At 46.4% G+C, this 21,790-nt stretch overlaps 2 protein-coding genes across 3 annotated transcripts; one reads left to right on the forward strand and one right to left on the reverse strand.

Moving 5' to 3' along the window:
• Window positions 1-802: 802 nt before the first annotated feature.
• Window positions 803-1,959, reverse strand: TMEM74B (transmembrane protein 74B). Its single transcript, XM_054845284.1, has 2 exons — window positions 1,872-1,959; window positions 803-1,300 (listed from the first exon to the last, which is right to left on the reverse strand). The coding sequence occupies exon 2, from the start codon at window positions 1,283-1,285 to the stop codon at window positions 803-805; it is 483 nt and encodes a 160-aa protein (XP_054701259.1). The 5' UTR covers window positions 1,286-1,300; window positions 1,872-1,959.
• Window positions 1,214-21,790, forward strand: RAD21L1 (RAD21 cohesin complex component like 1). Of its 2 annotated transcripts, XM_054845189.1 has the most exons (17): window positions 1,214-1,314; window positions 6,009-6,061; window positions 6,158-6,223; window positions 7,461-7,669; window positions 9,194-9,323; window positions 10,650-10,749; window positions 11,721-11,827; window positions 12,222-12,407; window positions 13,031-13,132; window positions 14,088-14,201; window positions 15,192-15,421; window positions 16,772-16,874; window positions 17,578-17,717; window positions 18,430-18,516; window positions 19,252-19,329; window positions 20,735-20,932; window positions 21,408-21,790. In XM_054845189.1, exons 4-16 carry the CDS (start codon window positions 7,526-7,528, stop codon window positions 20,921-20,923), a joined length of 1,710 nt encoding a protein of 569 aa, XP_054701164.1. In that variant the 5' UTR covers window positions 1,214-1,314; window positions 6,009-6,061; window positions 6,158-6,223; window positions 7,461-7,525; the 3' UTR covers window positions 20,924-20,932; window positions 21,408-21,790. The 2 variants fall into 2 exon arrangements, with proteins under 2 accessions (XP_054701164.1, XP_054701163.1); XM_054845188.1 differs by having other exon boundaries at window positions 20,735-21,790.

Consider the following 21,790-nt stretch of genomic DNA (forward strand, 5'->3'; position numbering starts at 1 on the left):
GCCTCTTGCGATCAGCACAAAGGCTCACGCGCGGGCACCCCGGTGGGCAGAGCTGCCTGTCTAACACGGGAACAGAAGAACCACATCATTTTGAGGCGTTGGGAATTGTCCTCTCTCCTCCAGACAGAGCACCATGATTTTTGAGTAGGCTGTTCTGGGGTTGCTGGTGGGAGCAGGATGCTTGGTACTGTGCGGGCATGTGTCCTGGCCTTCATCCCGCTCTCTGGAGTGGGGCTGGAGGGGTGCAAGGGCTTGGGGGTGGCTGGGGGCTGGACCCCACCCCGAATGAATGGTGGTCATGCTTGCTGTCTTCTGCCCTTCTCTTCTGCCCAGAGCAGTGCAAGCGCTAACTCTATGCCACAGAGTTTTACAAGAAACTATTGCTAAAAAAGGTCACTGATGGCAGAAAATGAGAAGCTCCATCCCAGGCTGTGACTGGCCATGGCACGGAAATGCCAAGGGCATCTCGAAGGTGCCGTTGCCTCGATGCTTGCAGGCAGGACCCCATCCAGGAAGGTGCCATGGAGGCGAGCGGGGTGTCCGAAGGCCACACTGTCCTGGTGCCGGTGGTGGGGAACAGCCCGGGCAGGGGCCATGCAGTCCAGCAGGACATCCCAAAGCCACATCGCTCCAGTGCTGCTGAACGGGACTCCCATCTGCAAAGGGTCCGGGGAGGCGAGGAAGGTGGCCGAAGGCTGCCAGGCAGGCGTGGACGAAGCCTCACCGGATGGCATCAGTGTTGGGGTGTGGCGAGGGGAGCCCCGCTTCTGCCGGCGGCGTGGGGTCCCCGGGGCATGCAGGGCTAGGAGCCCGGCCCCTCGGGGGGCTGGGGCGGGGGGCTGAGCTGGCTCTCCAGCAGCGCCCGCGTCCCCTCGGCCGACACCCTCCGCATCCGCAGGCGCACCGAGCCGTAGGTGCCGCCGGTGCGGCGGGCGGCCCGGGCGCGGCGGCGGGCGGCGGCGGCGGCCAGCAGCAGGGCGGCGAGCAGCAGCCCGCCCAGGGCCAGCAACGCCAGCCCGGCCACGGTGCAGCGGTCGAGGCGGGCGCGGAGCCGCGCCGCCCGCGCCTCCAGCCGCTCCATCTGCCGCGCCGGCACCGCCGGGTCGGGACGCGCCGCCCGCGGCACGGCCCCCGCCAGCACCACCAGCGCCGCGCCGCTCAGCGCGCAGCCCAGCGCCAGCGCCAGCCCCGGGCCCGCACCGGGACCCGCCGGGCCGCCCCCGCCCGCCGCCGCCGCCGCCGTCTCGCCCGGGCTCCGCAGCTCCGCCGCCCGCGGGGACGCCATGGAGCCGCCGCCGGCCTGCGTGGCCAGAGGTGAGCGGCGGACCCGGACCGGAATGCTCCCCCTCCCCGGAGCCGGGTCCCCGAACCGGGCTGTCCCCGCTCCCCGGAGCCGCTTCACCGAACCGGGCTGCCCACCGCACCCCCCAGGTCCCCGAATCGGGTTGCTCCTCCGCCCGGGATCCCGCTTACCCGAACTGGGCTGCCCCCGGAGCTGGGTCACCGCACCGGGCTGCTCCCCGGACCCGGACCCGGCACCTGCCTCCCCGAACCGGGTTCCCCCCACCCACCCCCGGTCTCCCCCTCCCCGAACAGGGCTCCCACCGGGCTGACCCCACCCGGGGACCCGTGTCCCTATGACCCCGCCGGGCTGCCCCTCCCGGACCCGCTTCTCCCTCCGGTCTCCCGGAGCGCACCCAGCCTCCCCGGTTCCCGCATTCAGCCGCTCCCCGCCCGCTTTCCCCGGTCCCCGCACCCGGCTGGCGCCCCGGTGCCCGCGCCGGGCTCCGCTCCCGCTTCTCCGGTCCCTCCTCGGTCTGCCCGCCCCGCCTGTGCCCGCACCGAGCTGCCCCCCGCGCCGGGCTGCCTACCCCGCCGCGTCCCCGGCTCCCCGGGCCGGTGCCGGTGCAGCGGCGGCAGCGGGCGGGGCGGGCGGTGGGTGCCCCGAGCTGCCGGCCCCGCCGGTGCACACAGCCGCCGCACGCACACGCACACACACACACACGCACAACGGGCTGCCCCGGGGGGCACACACATGCACACACGCCCGGTTGCACACCGGCACCCTCTGTGCACACCTCACCTGCAACAGGGAACCCCTCCGTGCCCCCTCTGACAGCACCGGGATCCTCTGTGGGCACCCCGGGGGGGGGCTGCGTGGGGAGGGGCACGGGTGGAAAAGACAGAGCAGCGCAGCAGGTTTTGCACAGGGGAGAGTGTGGGTCATGTCTGGGGGACATGTCCATGGGGTGCTGGCTGGGCACCCCACAACCAGCCGTCCCCATCGGAGACTTGGGGCAGAGCTGGGCTGGGGACACTGGGACTGCATCCCGAGTCCCCGCAGCCCCCAGCCCTGAATGCAACAGGGAGAGCTCCAGCCTGGCCAGCTGCCTGCCGAGAGCCCCTGCAAGGGCCAAGCCTGCCCCCAAATCCCCAGGAAAATGTTCACGACTTGACCTGGGTTTTGGCCAGGCACAAGATGCTCCAGCCTGGGACAGAAGGGCCCGTGGCAGCACTCGCTGCCCAGCGCCATTCCCGCAGCCGGGCTGGCCCCCACAGTCCACTGCGGTCCCACCGCAGTCCCATGGCACAGAGCCCCCCCTTCACCCCCAGCTCTCACCGTGCTATTTGATCCATTTTTCATAGAGCACTTGTGTTAGTGCCGTGCTCTGCTTCTCCCTGACCTGAAAGTGGATCTGGGCCTGAGCCCCAGCAATGACCTGCTGGCAGCAGCATGCTTTTAGCTCGTTTGTTAATAAGACGTGTGCTATTTCTGCATTTGGAGCGGTGCCTGGAGATGGGGTTGTGGACATAAATCCTGAGCGATAGCGGGTGGGCTGCTGAAAGCTGCCGGGAAGATTTGTCCATCACATTGCCATTCCCTTCAGCACATTCACATGCCTCCAGCATCTTCACAAGCTCACAAGTGATCGTGCTAGATAACGCACTGATGCTGCTGCTGGTGCTGGGTGAGCTCGCAGTGTTGGGGCTGTGGGGATGCATGGTTGGTGTCCTGAGCCCCCCGTGCCCTGTGCCCTGGCCCCCCGCACAGCGAGTCCTTCTGCAGCTGCATTTGGCTCCACGCAACCCACGGTGCTGGGGCATTTTCCTGCATGGGGACAGCAGATGGAAGTGTCCTACCACCCGTTTCATGACACAGGCAGGGACTTTCCCTGAAGTCTCTGTTAAATACAGCTAATACTTATCAAAAAGGTTCAGAGAGTTTAGGGGGGATGCACGCACAAATAAAGAGGTGCATTTGTATTTTCTGAGGGAGCCAGGCTGAGGGCAGGGCAGACTCAGCCCGCACCCATCCAGGCGCTGGTGCTGGCACAGTCCTGGCAGGGCCAGCTTGGCTTGTGCCACTGCTGCTCAGCAGGTTAATGATGGCTGACAACATTATCCTTCCTTGAACAGCTCCCTCATTAAAGTTTCTGTTAAAAATTAACCTCTGGATATTTTTTAGCCATTTTCTTGCATTTTTTTACCACTGTGATGCGCTCACATTGCGGCTGATGCTGACCAGCACCCTTGTGGGTTGCACAGCACTACCCAAAAAGGGACCTCCAGTCCCCAAGCTGCAGCTGGGGTCTCCCATCACCTTTTGCTGTCTCAAGGGCAGGAATACACATGATTTTATTTTTTTTTTAAGTTTGCAGTGGACGTTGTGTGTGCTGCAAAGCTATCTGCTCACTGCTTCCGTCTCCTCTCATTGTGCTGTGTCGAAATGCAGAGGCTTCCCAGCACAGCAGCGTCCCTGGGGACGCATCCAGAAGTGGGCCGAGAAAGAAGCAAAATTAAAAATAAATGCAAGTGCATCCTGACATGTTAACCACATTTAGAGAGGCTTTAGTACCAACCCACTCCACAGGAAAGCAGAAGATGCTCAGAGACAAGTAGGTCATGGGACACAGATTGTCCCGAATCAGCAGGAAAAGATGGATCTGGAGCAGGCAGGCACATCCTTGTGAACAGACGGGCAGGCAGGAGCAGGACTGGGAGGAGAGCGTGCTAGAGTCAAGGACTGCTGCCTCTAGCATCGCCAAATTCCCTGGAAAAAACAGAAATGCCACTGGTTTGCTCCTGAGCAGAGCTATGGTCAAGCCCTCTGTTTTGGGGCACCCAAGCCCTGTGGCTGATGATGCACCCAGGAGACCCTGGGGTGCTGAGGCTGGGGGGGGGGGGGGCAGAGGCAGTGCCACCTATGCCACAGCTCCTGCCTGCCTTCCTACACGGATGGGGATGAGCCCGTGAGCACAGAAGCAGCCGGTGGGGCAGCTGGGTCCATGCTGTGCTCTGCCCAGGGGGGCTTCTCCTGCACCCCAAACCCACAGACATGCTTGAGAAGACATCTGCAATGGATGAGGTGGAGGGACGCATCCTGCACATGTCACTGCTTTCGCTGTGCTGTCTCTGGGTCCCACTGCCTTTGCTGGCTGGGAGCTGGGAGGTGGCTTGGGGCCTTTGAAGGGCTGGGGTGGGCAGCCCAAAAGCCTTCTCCAGCCCAGCCCCAGGTGGGCTGAGTGTGGGGCTGGGGGCTGGCAAGGGCTGCTCCGTCCCTGGGGCGCTGGCACCAAGGGAAAGGGAGGAGAGATGGAGACAGCCAAGATTTATGCTGCCAGCGCAGGAGCAAAGAGAGGAGACAGCCAAGGTCAGAGACAGCACTGCCAAAATTCACAATGAATCTGCAGGAGCACTGGAGGAGAGAGACGGAGGGCTTGGAAAGAAATGGAAAGAGGAGGGAAGGAAGGAGGGAAAGAGGGGGTAGGGAGCCTGGGAGATGGAGCAGGGCCAGGGAGCGGGACAGGGCTGTGGGTGACAGGGACATGCCACTGCTCAGCTAAAATGATCAAATGAGTATGGGAGAGACAGCAAATGGGAGCCCCAAGCCGGCAGAGGAGACAGCGGGAGCAGGAATGGGACAGAGATGGGAGGGCTGTGGACATGTCTCTGTCCCTCTGGGCCCCTTCAGTACACCCTCGTGCAGCACAGCCCAGTTTTGGGGTGTGCACTGCTGCTGTGGCTGCCCGGTGCCAGTGCTGACCCTGATCCAGCCCCACCGCAGAGGTGAATGAAAATTCCTGCCTCCTTAGTATTCACAGCATCCCATGGCAGAGGGAACGCCCGCAGCCGGCACAGCTCAAGGTGACTCGGAGGTCAGAGAAAAAGCAGCCAGGCAACTCATGAGCCAGCTGCTGGCTCCGCACGGGCAGGGAGATCCAGCGGTTTGCGAGGACCGGAGGTGCCTAGCACATTGTGGCATCCCCCCCGGCATGGCCAGTCCCTGTGCGCCATGGATGCGGCATCCAGGTGCTCCCCGTGCACATGAGGACACACATGCAGTGCCGGCTGCCCATGTGGCTTCTGATCCTGCAAACTGCCCCGGGAGCTGTTGCCACCAGCAAGGCAGGCAGGGCTGGCTCTGCACCCCAGGGCTGGAAATCAGCCTCGGCACTAGAGAGGGCTGGAGCCGGTACAGCCGGGCACTGGCGTGGGTTGTCTCCCTCTCGCAGGGTGCTGGGTGCCAGGGCAGGTTTGGTGCCCTTGCAAGGGCAGTGGACGCCTGCTTCGGGGCTTGCAGGGGGCTCCTCCAGGTCCCCATTGGGGATGCATCGCTCCAAGGGTGTTTTATCGCAGAAACCCTTCCCCCAAGCACCGACATCCCACCCCAGTCCAGGGTACCAGCTCTGCCCAAAGGCAGCTGGAGGAGGAGAGCCCTGCCTTCCACTAAGACCAACTGTAGAGCCGCATTGGGAAGAGGATCAAAACTTTCCTGGTGATAATTGAGATCTAATTATCTTCAGCTAACACCAGGCCGCCAGGGAGACAGGGAAAACCACAGGTGCCTTGTGATATGGCAACAGCTGATGCGCTGGGCTGTGGCTCAGGAGCACCAGGAGACTTGCTGTGCTCTGCCTGAATATCAAGCAAAGCATGGAAAGTATGAAGTAGAGGGCTGACAAACTCTCTTTCTCTTTTTTTTTTTTTTTTGGCTGGTGACACGTAAGTGTGCAAACACACTGCCTTTTCCTCTTGGTGGTGGTGGCTGTGGCTGACACAGGTGAGTGGCTGCACACTTTTACCCTTATCCCTCTGCACAAAAATCAGATCTGAAGCTAATATTTTTTTTTTCCTTCTGCAAATTTCCTTCCCCAAGACAATTTTATCAAACATGCCTGGAGCTACGCAGAACCTGCTTACTTGCAGAGAACGAGATGGGGTGGTGAGTCCCAAGTGAGCTTTTAAAATGTCAAGGGCAAAGGGGATCAGGAGGAGGAGAGTGGTCTCTATTCACAGGACCCTAAAATGAGGTGTGCAGCATTGTGCTCCTGGAGGTGTGTGCATGCTCCCTGTTAGCCCCAGGAAGGTAACAGGGATATACCAAGAGCTGTACCAGCAGGTCCCTGCCTGGGAGGCCTCCGGGAATCACCTGCCCTGGAACTGTGCAGCTGCACGCACACAGCGCTCTGCAGGTCAATGCAAAAGGCAGCAAAGTCCCCGCAGTGGCCGTGTCCGAGAGCTGCCGCACACCCCCGCACAGACAGCGAGGGGCTTCTCCAGTGGGCCCCGAGGGGCTGCTGGCTGGGCCCGAGCACAGAGAGCCCGCCCCCGAGAGGGGCGGCGAGCCCGCGCAGCCCGGGACCCCCGGAGCATCGCCAGCCGGGAGCGCTGCAGGGACCGGACCGGTGCTCAGCGCGCGCTCCCGCCGCCGCGCGCCCACCCCTTCCCTCCTTGGCGGGAGCGCGCAGGGAGCCGCCGCCGTGCCTGAGGAGGGTCTGCCGGCCCCCGCCCCGCCACTGACCCTCGGGCCCCGCTAAATCCCCCGTCCCCTCAGCGGCCGGTCGGGTCCTCCCATCCTCTGAGGTCCCGCTAAATCCCCCTGTCCCCTCAGCACCTGCTAAATCCCCCTCCAATCCCCTCAGTGCCTAGCTGGCTCCCTTCTTCTCCTCAGGGCCCCCACTAAATCTCCCTCCATTTCCTCAGTGCCTGGCTAGGTTCCTCCATCCCTTTAGGAACCCACTAACCCACCACCACCATTGCTTCAGTACCTGCCTGGGTCCCCCATCCCCTCAGATCCCACTAAATCCCCCTTGTCCCCTCAGTGCCCAGCTGCGTCACCCCATCCCCTCAGGTCCTGCTAAATCCTTCATCCCCTCAGGGCCTGGCTGGATCCCCCCATCCTCTCAGGCCTCATTAAATCCCCTCACCCCATCCCCTCAGGATCCTGCCAAATCCCTCTATCCCCTAAGGGTCCTGCTAAATCCTCTTATCCCCTCAGTGCCCAGTGGGGTCCCCTCATCGCCTCAGGTCCTGACAAATCCCCCATGTCTCCCTAGGGCCTGGCTGGATCCTCCTGTCCCCTCAGATCCCGCTCAATCCCCCCATCCCTTCAGCACCCAGCTGGGTGCCCTCATCCCCTCAGAGTCCCACTAAATCTCTCTCTCTGCCTTGTGCCCCAGGACCCTTCTCCCACTGAAAGGGGAAGAGCCCAGGAAGGCAGGAGCAGGGCCTCAGCCCAGGCACCATGTTCTACATGCATTTGCTTATCAACAAACGTGGGCCGTTGGCCAAAATATGGCTTGCTGCCCACTGGGAGAAGAAGGTCACCAAAGCTCATATATTCGAGTGCAATTTAGAGACTACTGTTGAAAAGATCATTTCGCCAAAGGTATGCTGTTAAATGATGAGGTATCTTCTGGTAAGTTGTGGACTAGGGGTGTACATCTTCTGTAGGGAACAGGTCTATTGCTATCATGGAGACTGACTTAGTAGGACAAATTTGTGGCTATTTCAAAACCAGCACGAGGTAAACTCCTACTCTGATTTTATTCAGTTCTCACTCAGATAAAATCTCCATCCTGTTAAATGACAGTTATATAAATATTTTACTTGCTATTTTACTCCTGGAGATCTGTGGCATACATTTATGTACAGCGTAAGAAGATGTTACCACAGTATATTCAAATGTATTTTTCCACATGCCGATAGAGCTCCAGAGAGCGCTGTGTGGGCACCACTGGCCGAGGGATCATGGTACATGAGTTTGAGCCACTCATGAGGCAACACGAGCCCATCGGCATGGTGTGGTAGCTATGGGTATTGTTCAACATAATTTGGGAAGTGCTGGTATTTGAGGAAATTGTCTCAAAAAAATTGAAAAGTCAGCTGCTTAACCAAAGTCAAGCTAACTAACAGGGACTAAGAAAACTGCTGTGAAATTGTACACAGACTTATAGAGGAGAATGTTTTTGCAAACCTTGTAATAAATAACTTCTGACATATTGTAACCATCCTTCCACTTTCAGTGGACTTCTTCCAGGTCCCCCATTATAAGCTGTTAAATATATAATTAAGCATACGTAGTGCTTATGAGAGACTCTGTGTGAACAGTCCTGGAGGCTGAAAGTCCTCTGCGTATCACAGAGAAGGTATGACTCAAGCAAGTGTAGATGCAGGCAGACCATGACTCAGTCCTTGGCCTCGCCATTGTGACTGCATCCAAGGGAATGGCAAGGAACGCTTTGCACTGTCACTAATCGATGCCTAAGAAGATCCAAGGCTTTTAGCTGGTGCAAGCAGATTTTTTTTTTTTCTCCATTAAAATAGCTGTTTGATATTTGGTTGCCCAAATTTTATTGTCTCTCTTACAGGGGTCATGATTAACTGAATATTGTTAAAATAGTCTTGGTATTATTTGGAAGTGTTTTCCATGAGGTACTAGTTAAGCACCCTTTACTTTCCCTTGCATGCTGTCCTGTCTAGCATGAACATGACTACATTGAGCGTGCTTGGTGCAGGAAGACTTTGCATAAATAAGGGCATAGGTATGGTGTCTGCTCACTTAAATAACCAAAGCATCAAATACTAGAACATGTGCAGCTATTTTCTTTTTCAGGATGTGTTACGCTGTTTGTTGGCAGTCAGTTGAGATGCTTTAGATAAAGTAAGAGCATTGGTTCAGGACTCATGCTTTGGTGTGGCAATGTTTAGTAACAGAAGCAACTAGAAGTTCCTGGCTCTGAAAATTCATTTCTGTTTACGATCCTCTATATCAGTACAAAGCCCTGTTGAATTTCGTAGAGCTCTGTATTGGTGTATGTTACTGGAGCTCTGTTACTACTGTGTAATATTTTCATTTTAATTTTTTTGCCCAAAATACTAACTCCTGAACAACTTTTTTAAATCATCAAAGTTTACAATAGCTCTGCGAACCTCTGGACACTTACTCCTAGGAGTGGTGCGGATTTACCACAGGAAAGCAAAGTACCTCTTGGCAGACTGTAGTGAAGCTTTGACGAAAATGAAGACAGCCTTTCGCCCAGGTATGTACAGAATTCTGCATTTTTCCATCTATGTCCTTTAGAGTTCTCATTTCAAAAGTTAATTTTGGATATTTCTGTTAAATATACATTATTGATCCCAAAGGAAATTGAACAGTGCTTACTGCTGATGTTTAGTCTGGCTTAACTTAATGCCATTTCAGGTCTTTCACTCTTTTAAAAGAAGCAGTATCTTAAGTGGTCTTTTGAGAAGTAGCTTGAATTAATCCTCCATTGCTAGATAATTAATTTAAATTTCTGATGACACCAACAACATGTCTAACAGTGCGTGGTGCCAGATCTGACAGTGTGTTTTGAGCTCCAGCCATGTAACCAGCGAGAAGGGAGCAGAGATGACTGGATCCTTTTCCAATGGACCATATGTTTGTTGTACTTAGGCAACAAACAGGGAGGCACTGTTGTCTTAAAAGACTAAGAACAGGACACCAGCATCTATTGCCAGCCTTAATGTGCTTTGCAACCTGGTCCTTTTCGCAGAATAGCGAATACCTACTCTACGTTATTCTCAAGGACATGATCATGATTAGTTAATATTTGTAACCATTTGGAAATCTCTAGAAGAAACACTTAAGTACACAGTACTACCTATCTTGAACAGATACTATAGTAGCTTAGAGAGGACTGCACGGCACAAAACCAAGACATAACTGTGGCAACGGAGACTCCAACTAGATATAAGGGAGGGGGTGGAAATCTCAGTGGAAGTGGTAAAATGCTGAAACAGGCTGTCCAGGGATGCTGTGGAATCTCCATCAGCAGAAATAGTCAAAAGTGATCTGACTTAGAAATTAACCCTGTTTTGAGCAAAAGATTGGATTAGATGACCGTCAGAAATCCCTTCTCACCTGAGTTGTTCCAGGATTCTCTGATTACCAAGTATTTGCAGTCTCACTTCATAATTATTTGATGCTGGAGAATAGCATTGTACAGACACTGGAGAGAAAAAGAAAATGCAATAATTCATTTGAAGAGGTATGAAAGACTCTAAACTAAATGTCAGCTGTGAAAATCTCTCAGGGACTTAAAGTAGCTGTTCATAAACCTGATGTATTTACAGTATTTCAGGTTCTGGAGCAGCATACTCTCCTGTATCTGTCTGTAAAAAATATGGCTTCTAAAGTACATGTAAATAAAGGATTTTAATTCTGCTTTGGAGTCCTGTTGACAAAGTGCCGAAGCTTTACCTTTCTGTTATTTAGAATAGCAGCAGACCTTCCTGACAGGTTTATAGACTTATTATACATACTTAGGAGAACATAACTTTTATTTTATTGATACTTATTTAGTTATGTTGTCTGTTTCTTTTAGGACTTGTTGACCTTCCACAAGAGAACTTTGAGGCCGCTTATCAGTCCATTACATTACCTGAAGAATTTCATGATTTTGAAACACCACTACCTGATTTAAAGTAAATGCTTCCCTAGTTTTTATTCATTATTCTAGTATTTTCAGAAGTAAGATATCCTTGCTGTTTTCTGATGGAGACTCAGATGGAATTGTTTTGATTTGATAACTGAACTCTCCTAAATTCCAAGTCAGCTTTGCAAGGCTACAGTCACGAGAACTGTGCTTTTGTAGAGTTCCTCAAACTCTGTTTAATCAGACCTTTACAATGAAATAATGTGTTAGACTTAGACTTTGGGATTTTTCTAATTTGAAACTGAGTGAAGCCTATAAACAACTTACTGACGTCCAGAGCAGATATAATAGCATTAATCCTGTTGTAAGACTAAGGAAACTTTGGCTAGTAACCTCGCAACATTTTACTGTTCCATTGTGTGACTGCATTTACTTTCTGCTCCGTTGCTCTTTGGGGCCAGGGTATTTTATCAGCAGTAGTCAGCTTGGCTCCCAATGAAATGTCAGCATATTTCTTTGGCTTTTCTGACACGAATCAGCATTACTGTAGAAAAACTGATAAAAAAGGAGGACACCAAGACATGTTTGTGATGGCTCTGATGCCCCCAAAGGTCCAGGGTAACAGATTTCCTCAGAGGCTTCCTCTGTACCTCATCAAAAATAGTTCAATGGGATCTGCAAGTGTTTAGTATTTTGAAGGTATATCTGCAATGTAATACTATTTATTCAAGTACCTCAGTGTGCCAACTCTGTAAAGCAAGCCTTTTCTGCCTACCCAAAGAGTCTGTGTGGTTTGATTTACAGGTGATTAGCGAATAGCTTTGGGAAACAGTTGTTCTCCCTCCACGGAAGTGAGGATCAGCCAAGGTACTTTCAGTGCCATGGAAAACAGAAGCTATCTTTTGGGGGTTTATGATAAAACATCAGGATTGAAGACTTTAGAAACAAATTTTCACATTCCAGTTAAATGATCAATGGGTTTGAGTTCACCCTATATTTTGTATAATTTTTTTTCATCAGTGCCATTGATGTTGCTGAACATTTTACCTTGAATCAGAGCAGAGCCGAAGACATCACACTTACAGAGGATTACGAAAGCAATATACTTCTCTGCGATAGAAACTTTGGTGAGAGAAGTTGAGAAATTAGAAATATTCCATAAGGAAAAGTGTGTTTTATGCAACATTTTGTACAGTCTGAGTCCTTTCCACATGTGAAAAAGCTGTTATTAAAAGTGCATTTGTTTCACGCTTGTGCTGATTGGCCTGTCATACCATCTCATGTTTAATTTTTTGTGTAAGTACTCTGCCTAAGTAATATAATATGATATTGGAGACTGAGAACAAACCCCAACATTTTCTGCTTTTTACTGAATTAGCTAAAATTGTTTATTGTTTATATCATTTGAGGTATGGGATATCTTACAATCTTTTAAAAATTATTTGATAAATTAGGAAATGGTTAAATACGCATTTCAAAAATTCATGCAGATGAAGCATCAAAAATTCTGTGTTTATTCAGATGAAGAACCAGATGCGCTAAGAAAACAGAGCTTCTTTGATGGCAGAATCTTAACGAGCAGTAACAGTCTTGTGGCTGATCACAACTCTGTGAGCATGAATGGAGACAAGTCTGTGCTGCATGAAGATACTTACTGTTTTGAGCACGACTGTTTTGGAGACGAGGAGGATGCTGCAGATATGATTGGTAGGGTTTGCCACACATAAACAGAATCAGTTTCTTTCCAAATATTTTTATTCTTACAGGGAAACAAACAAGACAGCATGAGAGTGATTGTTTTCAAACGTAAATTCGATACTTTTTTTGATGTTTTCATACTTCATTTTTTCCCCTACTCGTCACTAAATCTATGATCACTTAGACATTGCCAAGTAAAATTGTACTCAAAACGATATTTAAGTTTTTTAGAATTAAAGGCATTTATACTTAATGTTTAACAATTTAATTTATATTTTCAAAGGTGAAATACTACAGCATTTTTATCTTTATTGTTGTAATAACAAAGGCAACAAAGTAGCTTCTACATCTTTATAGTTTAGAGTATTTATGCAAACCTGTATAGATTGATACCTTTTAAACAATATCAATATCATACTTTATAGAAAAGGTAGAAATCTCAAAATTAAGACTAACATTCTCCTTTTTGTACTGTTGAAGGCAGATGTATCATTGATGGCCATCTGTGGAAGCTGAGCTTTTTTTTGTTTGTTTGCATGGAATTAACCTTAAATAAGTAACATTAGGCTGTGTCAGGCTATTTTGTGACTACTAAGGCTTAGAATGATTAAACTATGCATTTTGTATTTAAGAAATCCTGTTGAGGGATGAGCAAAATGGCCTAGATAAAGACATTCTTGATATGGAAGAAGAACACCCTTTGTCACAAGATCTGCCAGAGAACAGCACAGTCAGTGAGTTTGCAGTGTCCGCTCTGTCTTACATGAACCCTCTGCTCCCATATTAATGCCTAAAGTTACTCACATTCACCTTTGTATAATATCTTTTTCCTTTGTTCATGTCTCTTGCTTTTTTTCTAATATGCTTCATCCACCATTTTGGGTATAATTTCATTTGACCTAGGGATTCCAGATTTGTAAGTTGACATTGCTTAGAAACACTTTCATATGATCTCCTGTTGGATACGCTGTTGATCCACCCTGCTGCTTAGACAGTATGAATACCACTTTTGTAGAGCAAAAGAAACTGAATGGGTATGCTGTAACTTTGAACTTTACCTATGAGTATTTCTGGCTTCATATTTCAGCAACAAATGACACTTTAGTAGTTCATAGAGGTGTTTTTAGTCTTATTTTGATTTGATATTGATGAAGTTAATTTTTGAAAAGTGTGTCTGGTTTTGGTTTGGGGTTTTTTTTTTTATATATCTTAAACCCTTATACCCCCATCACACTGTTACTTTAAAACTGAGTAGTCTGGAACAGCTTTAAAGGGAAACAGTGGCACTTGCTCCTCCTTGCAGTAGTCCTGGTACTACCCGTTCTTTTTGTGTTGACTGAAATGTCCACGCTGCCATGCAGTTGTCTGGAACTGGAAGCAGATACGTATTGAAACTAAACAGTTTTCCCCTTAAATGCTTTTTGTCAGGTGGGTTTTCCTCCAGATCAGTTCTTCAGTCTGTTCCACCACCTGGTCATACAGGTTCTGGTGTCAGCAAAGGGAAGTGTGCAGCGCAGAATGGGAGCAGCAGCAGTGCCAGTTATTAGTGGTCACGGCGATTGTGAGATTATGGACAGAATCATAGATTTCTAATTCTGATCTTTTTGTCTGATGTCATGAGATTGAGATGTTATTCCATCTTGTAAACTTTTTTTTTTAATTTGGATTATTTGCTGGGTTTTCTTATAGTTGAGTCCAACTGCGCAGACACCACCATTAAGAAAGTAAGTCATCTAACGAATGAAACAATATTTTTCTTGAAAGAAGAAGAAGGATTTGTGCTTGAGCCAATTGATGATACAGGTCAGAAATTGACCAGTTTCTTGCTGAATGTTCATGTTACTAGGTTTGTTTTTCTTCTTGTTAGTGAAAATATTTGCAAAACAGATTATTCTCGCTTTAGATTTCATCTGCTCCTGCTGTCAGAGCTCTATTTTATGGTAACTACTATACAAAACCAATATTATGTTATTGATCTGATCTGCCCAAATCTTCGCTTTCAGTTTCTTTCACATACCAAATCAAGTTTTGTTGCTCTGCCTGCTGCTCAGCATTACTGAAGTTTCAGCTGAAGAACTTTTATTGCTAGTGACACATCAGTAATTTTTATGTGTAAACTAACAGTCTTGAGACTTTCAAGCCTTTGGAAAATTTTGGTTTATGAACTTTAATAAGATCCAAAAAGAAAAATGTTTCATTTCTTCTGTGGGTAAAACTAAGCGTCACCTATCACATTGGTGACTGTTAGCAAATAAACATGTTCATGCTGACACTAATATTGAGAATACTGGAATTTTCCAGCCTGCCAAAATAATATTCAGGAAGTTATGGCTATATAGCAATCTGTGTGTGTTTCCTGCATTTCGTATGTACATCTTAATTAAATTGCTAAAGGATTAAACTGACAAATACAGATATTAATTACAAGGTAAAGAAACCTGTTGAGTACATCAGCAGTTCTTGGAACAATTAACTTCCTGATGGATTAAAGATAGCTTATTCAGTCTTGTTGGTGTATCATGTGTTCTCATTAAGTCCTCATGTTCCCGGTTCTTTAGTGCAATAGTCATATGTCTTCTGTGCTTAAACGTATGTCGATTTCCTGTACAAGAACACAAAGAATAGACTTTATGAAAACTTGGAGAAATGGCCCATGCACTTGTACTTTGATTTTCAAGTCTGTGCAGTGTTTCAGGAGGTCAGCAGCCTGTTTCACAGTGCTTTTTTTTGTGCTTAAGTGTTCTGTGAATAGACCTTATTAGACTTTTTTTTTAAAATACTTGTTCTATTTAGCTGTCAACCAGAGGAAAAAAAATAAAAGGAAGAGGAAGTTGCTTGTGGATGTAGACAAGGAACTCAGCTGCAACACTATGTACAACCAACTTAACAACTGCACAGACATCCTTGCTACATTAGACCTTGCACCCCCAACAAAAAAAACAATGATGTGGAAAAAATCAGGAGGTGTGGATAAACTCCTGTCCCACGCTACACAGCCTGTGGTTCATGCTGAGCTGCAAATGGTAAAGATTTATTCCTTGTAGGTTTTTATGCCACTCCATAGGTTATGGGACTGTTGCACATCTAGGATCTAACTGTGAGAGATTTTGCAGAGTTGGTTTTATGTGAATGCCTCACAAACTGCAGGTGTGTAGCATGACTGAAAGTATTGTTTTGCAGTACAGTTCAGTTGGATACCTGATGATTATTTGCATACTCACCACTAATTGCTTCATCAGAAAGGCCATGTGTAGAGCTCACAGCTTTAATCTCCAGCACTCCAACAGCAAGTAAAAAACTGACAAAGAAACTTGAGAACTGATGTTTCATTTCACATACTGGCACCTACTGATTGTACACTAATATACAACTTTATAGATTTCTGTGAATTATTTTCCTACTTTCTACTTTGTTTTATTATTTTGTTTTGTTTCTTCTCTGTAATCAATATGAGACCACATCTTTCTTCTGCTTTTACTTTAAAGGTACCTAAGGCTTAAACATTATTATTATATTGTTAATGGCTTTGGAAATATGGTATGCCAATTTCTTTTGTACTTTCCCACTTGGAGATTAAGCTTCCAGCTGGAGAGCAGTCAGGGACTTGCCTTTCAGAGGACCAAGATGTTCCTGATCAATCGCTTTGGCTAGAAGGGTGGGCCAGACCACCCGTTCCTGTCACTGTGGACCTTACTGCTCTTTTTACACAAGCAGGACGTACTTGTTTCATGGAAATATGATTTATCAAAGCCTCTCATGTCCCCACCTATTATCTGACAGATCATTCAAAGAAGCTCTAAGTTTAGAGCTGGTGATAAGATAAACAAGAGATCAACATGTATACAAGGTGATATGGAAAGATACGGTGTAAAATCTGTGCGGCAGCCTTACGTGAATTGCACTGTTCCCTCTACGGAGTAGCTGGGAGGGAGCTGGGACGCAGGGTCTCCAGGCTAACAGCTCTACAGGTTCGTGACAGCAGCACAGCTTCACCACTTAGAGTCGAGGTGCAGAATTACAACTTGTTCTTCGTAAGGATGAAAACCAGTCACACACCAGTGCATGGGGAGAGAAATCCACACACAGATGATGGCAGATGTTTCTTTCTTTCATCACTCCTTACTGGCTGGCTTCAAGGAAAAATGATCTAAGCTGTTCCTAAGATGTTTCTTCCTGGAGTTCACTCCCAAAGTTGCAGCTGCAGAAGGAAATTACTTTTTTAAAAAATTGCAGATTTTTGGAATGACCTAATTCAAATCACTAAATTCTGGGTTGCAGTGATTAATATACAGCTCATATTCATACCTTTGTGTTGATGTTTACAAATAATCTAACATGATATTCTAAAAGAAAACAAAAATAATTGTTTTCAGTTGTTTGCAAAATGCTTCAAGACTCGTGGATTTACGATGAGAAAAAATAGAATACAAAGAGAGTCTGAAATGGAAGAAACAAGAAAAGAGCAAGATACCACAGGTAATAATTCTTTTATTGCAGAATTAGCTGTTAGAAAATATTTTGCTATTTTACATAATGTTTGAGAGACATGTGCATGGTGTTTGTGTGCCAAAAAAAGTTAAATGTTTAGGAAATTGACTTCTAATTATTTAAAAAAAAATGTTTTTTGTAAATACTTTGCTGTTCTTTTGTTCCTTAGAGCAGAAATGAAATGCAAGTCTTTTTCTTCCTTGTAGCCTAAGGAGATATTTTTGGTTTCATCTTCGGTTTCTCTAATTGCTTACCAAACTGCAATTTTTTTCCCACTTTTTCTGAGTTTTATCAAACTGCTTTCCAGATACAAACTTCTATTTGTATCTTGAAGATTGTGTTTTGGTTAATATAAAACCAGAAGAAATGTTCCATTTTAGATCTTCTGAGAAGGTGATGTATCTGCTTTCAGTCCTTTGCTCTGTTAGAAATATCATCTGCATGGCTGCCTCAGAAGTTAATCAACAAAACCACCTCCTGCAAGTCCACAAATGTCAACTTTTAGATGCTCCCAGGAAAAACTCTCTTGAAAGATTCTTTTCTGTGGTCCTGTTGGGAAAGATATTTATTCTATATTCACTCATTCTGGCTCTTACTCTCAAAGATTGCTAACTAGGGTGTGATTTTTTTTTTTTTTTAAGACAGAGATTCACACTAATTTCCTCTTAAACCTTGTTTTTTGTTAATACAGAAATGCCGATAGTAGAAGAGCCAAGTTACCTGCAGGAGTCAGCTCATTCGGAGATTGAGAGAAAAATTAGAAATGATTCGTTTATGTTGACATCACAGAATAGCAGAAATGAAACTGATGAGAACTGTGGTGAAACTATAGTGAGCACTTTCCATAAATTTTGGAGACCTAAATGTGTTTATTGGTTTCGTTTTACGCTAGGGTTCCATTTAAAGCATGTTAAGAAATTACTAATATATGTTTTAAAAGGATGCTAGAGACAGCTGATATAGCATTAAGTAGCTTGTGTCATGGAAGTTTATTTATAAGCACTTTGGGAGACCCTCACAATGATTGAATGATTAATTAAAATTTCTGTTAATCAATCAGTATAGATTACAGTCTAATCACTAAGTATAAACAGATCCTTAATATGAAATATAGCCTCTTTGTACTGAAGAGATAAATATAATCATCTTTATAAAAGATAGAACTTATCTTTTGTGTCTCATATTGAGGAAATACTTAAGCAATAACAAATTATTTCTGCTGTCTTTATTGAGGCTAACGTGAAAGGGAATTCTTTAGAGAATATGAGGCTTGTTAAAGTTGAAAAAGAATGACAAAACTGGACCTAATGGCAGCAGAAAATGTAGGGTCTGTGCCTGAACTGAGTCCAGCTATAGGATAAATAAATACTACAGTGAGGTCCTTTCCTGTGTGAGAAAAGACATGGTAGAAATAGCAACTATTAAATCATTTTGGAAAAATGTTTATTGTAATAAATTATTTGAGCAAAATGATGTAATTGAGAATTACATTGCATGCATAAGTTGTAATGCCCGTTGATCGTCCTCTCTGTTCTGACACCAGGATGGAACAGCTTTTTCAGAGAGCTCCTCACTGGTGAAAAATTCACTGGACCAAGAAGCTGAAACACAGCGATCTGAGTTAACAAAGGTACGGGTACTCAAAGCTGACAACTCTGAGTTATTTCAGAACAGAGCCGTGTTCTTTCTCAGATATATTAAAAAAAAAAAAAGTGATGGCATCATGAACTTACAGTGAATTTTGGTGTACTAACATCATCTTAAGTACATATTTTGCCAGCCAAAAACTTTATAGCTTGGTAATCAGAGATATGTGTATTGCAACATTCAAAGGTTATAGTCTGTAAGGGAAATGGCTCCGTATTTAGAGATTGTGCTTCCTGTAAGAAGGAAACAGTTTCTGGGCTTACTGGCTATGAAGATACTCAGACACTCTGAAACAAGAGCAGTGTTGTTTTCCTGTTGACTTCAGAGGTTAAGCCCAAAATCTAAAGGCAAATTTTTGAACATCCTTTTTGGTACCAGACCAGTACCAATAGTGTCAGAATCCTTGTCACGCAGAACAGTATCTTGTTGTGAAGCTGCCTCCCCAAGGCTCACTGGGACTGCTTCCTTAGTACCTCATGTGTTGTTGCACCTGATCTGTCTGTATTGGAAAGAACATTCTTTAACATTCTTTTCTCTGTTTCACAAAGCCTAGTAGGACCGCAGAGGTTTCAGAGGTCCCAGATATCCTGAGTATGGCCATCAAAATGCCCAGCTCCAGTTGGATTTTCAATTAGGCTAGCACTCTTGCCCTTTTTATCATCACGAGGTGTGACTTTTTACACATGCTGTCTAATCTTCTGTTCTATTTCCTCTCAAGGACCTAACAAGGCATGGTAAAGACAGTGAAGAAATAAGGTGGAGCAAAAGAACTCTTCAGTTATTAAAAACTTTACAGGTACCAGTGCTGGATTTTGTAATTAGATGCTAAAACCAGGTGTTGATTTCAGCTGGTATCAGAAAATCTCCTACATATACAGTTGATCATATTGCTGCCTCTCATACGCAGGGTATAACTGTGTTTTACTGGGTATTTATGTAGGAAACCAGGATTCTCAGTGCCTGATGTGGATGGAATCACGATTCCAGAGCTGCTGGAATCGCTAGAATTTTCTGAACACTTGCTCCCATGGCAGCATTTGCTGTAACGCTAAGCACTTGCTTTCTTCCTTCCACGAGTATGCTCTGGAGTATCTGTACAAACCCCAACTGCTAGCTGCCAGATCTCAGCTGAGCACTGCAGGGTGCCATCATTTGGCTATTCATCTGCTTGAGCTGTTTCTGAGATGAAGGCTAGGGAAATGAGGGAGGGTTATGTCAAAAAGAAAGCTGGTAACATCCTCTTTAAGAGGTTTCAATGCCCCGGTGTTTTCAAAGTGCTTGAAATTTAGCAGAGAGTGTAGCTTTGCGTTAGGAAGGCTTATTCTGCTTTTCTTGCAGAAATTCTTGTAACACTGGTGAATCTGTAACTTATCATATGCTGTATCGACGGGACTGTAACAGGAGCCAGCGCAGGCTGCCCTGATGCCAAATGTCCAAACTCTTGGCTCCTCCTTCCTTTTTGCCTGGACAAGCGTTTTGGTACTTCAGCTTTGGTCTGGTTGGGGGCAGTGGAAAGAAACACAGCAAGAAGTTATTTTCCTTCGGGTCAGTGCTCTAATCCAAAGTGCCACGTGGCCGAACAGAGAATGGAGGAAAGCGATGGAGAGATCCGAGCGTGGGGAGTGGGTTTTGTCCACAAAACTCACCAAAGTTTGGTCCAAACCTAGCTCTTCCCTAATGCTGGAGTTTGATTTCACAGCCTTCTTGGATTTAAAAAAAAATATTTTACGTGAACATATTTCAAAAGTTCTGTGCAACACCCATAAATTAATACTTACATGTAAGTATAGCCATTAAAGAACAAGTAATAATAACACTTAATTAACTGTGACTGACATTGCCTATGATGTAGTTGGCACTCTGTATCCAAAGAACAGGGTATGCAATAATTTTTTTATTATTTTGAATCATAGAAACCATTGCAGATGCGCTTCATCGCGTGCCTCAGTACAGTTTCATTGAATTCACTGCAACTGCAGGCATATGTAGATTTTAGTAACATATGTAGGTGCTAGCAATGTTATGGCAATAAAATGTTGAGAGCCACTTACATAAATGCAAATGCCAAGACAGGAACCTATTCAAGGCGTTCAAGCAGAAAATATTCACTCCGAGCAGCACTCTTCAGTTCAGACTTGATGGGATCTGGTTTTACTGGCAGTGAAGCTGACCTGACTGATTTTCTTGTTTCCCTTATGTAGCACCTGAAGAGATCAGGCGTGCGCTCTGTCAGTTTTCGGGAGCTCTGTCGGAAAAACTACCGGAAAGAAGTTGCAGCCAAGTTTTACATCTTTCTTGTTCTAAAGAAACAGTTGGTTGTTGAGCTTAGTCAGAGTGTTCCCTTTGCTGACATTACAGCCACCCTTGACCCCATGTTCAATGCTCACTAAGATTATGAGGTATTTGGATAAGCTCATAAAAATATATCTTATTCTAAATTTTTGCAGCAATTATATTTCCTGGAAAAATGACCGAAAGCCCTGTCAAGCCGTGGTAACTGAGCAGAGCTCTCTTTCCTTTATGCCACCTCTCAGAACTGCCGGGTAACTGGCTGGCCTCAGTATTGGTCACTAAGGTGTTCGCTAGCATGTTAATTTTTAATAAATATGTTTATATAATGAGCAGATACTTATTCTGTTAATATAATATAGCTAAAATACATATTCTGCATAAGAGATTTATGTTGTGAGGGATTTTATGGAAGTCCTTAAAAACCTTCTTAGCAGCTTTGGAGGTTAAATTATTTTTAATGAGGCTTGTGTGCATTAATTATCTAACACTGTCAGAAGAGAAGTCTGGTCGGTTCTATCAAAAAAAAAATAGTCTATTTGAAATTATTCCTTTTGAAAATTGTTCATTATTTGATATTTTAAGGTCTGGGAAGCTACTGTTTCCAGCATCGTTTTTGTGTGTTCACGCAGAGAGAAGTTACACTACCCCAGGAAGAAATCCTCTTTCCCAGAAATCCTGCAGTTCCTGATTTCATGGAGCATGTTTAGTTAAAGACTAACACTTTTATTTATGGGTAGACCTATTTAACATCCATTTTTAAAGTGAAATGTTATTAGTTCTTTGCTTTTTCAGCTAATTTAGGATAAGTTTTAACACTTTTATTGTTGTTTTGTAAAGTTAGTGGTTTTTCAGTTGCATCAAACCTGCGACGCACAGGATGGTTGCGTGCGTTCAGTGCTCCAGAGTGTCACAGTGCTGTGAGTACGCCGGCGTCTCCTAATATGAAATCAATAAAAATCACAAGA

This window comes from Grus americana, chromosome 17 (genome assembly GCF_028858705.1).
Source record: "Grus americana isolate bGruAme1 chromosome 17, bGruAme1.mat, whole genome shotgun sequence".
NCBI classification, from domain to species: domain Eukaryota; kingdom Metazoa; phylum Chordata; class Aves; order Gruiformes; family Gruidae; genus Grus; species Grus americana.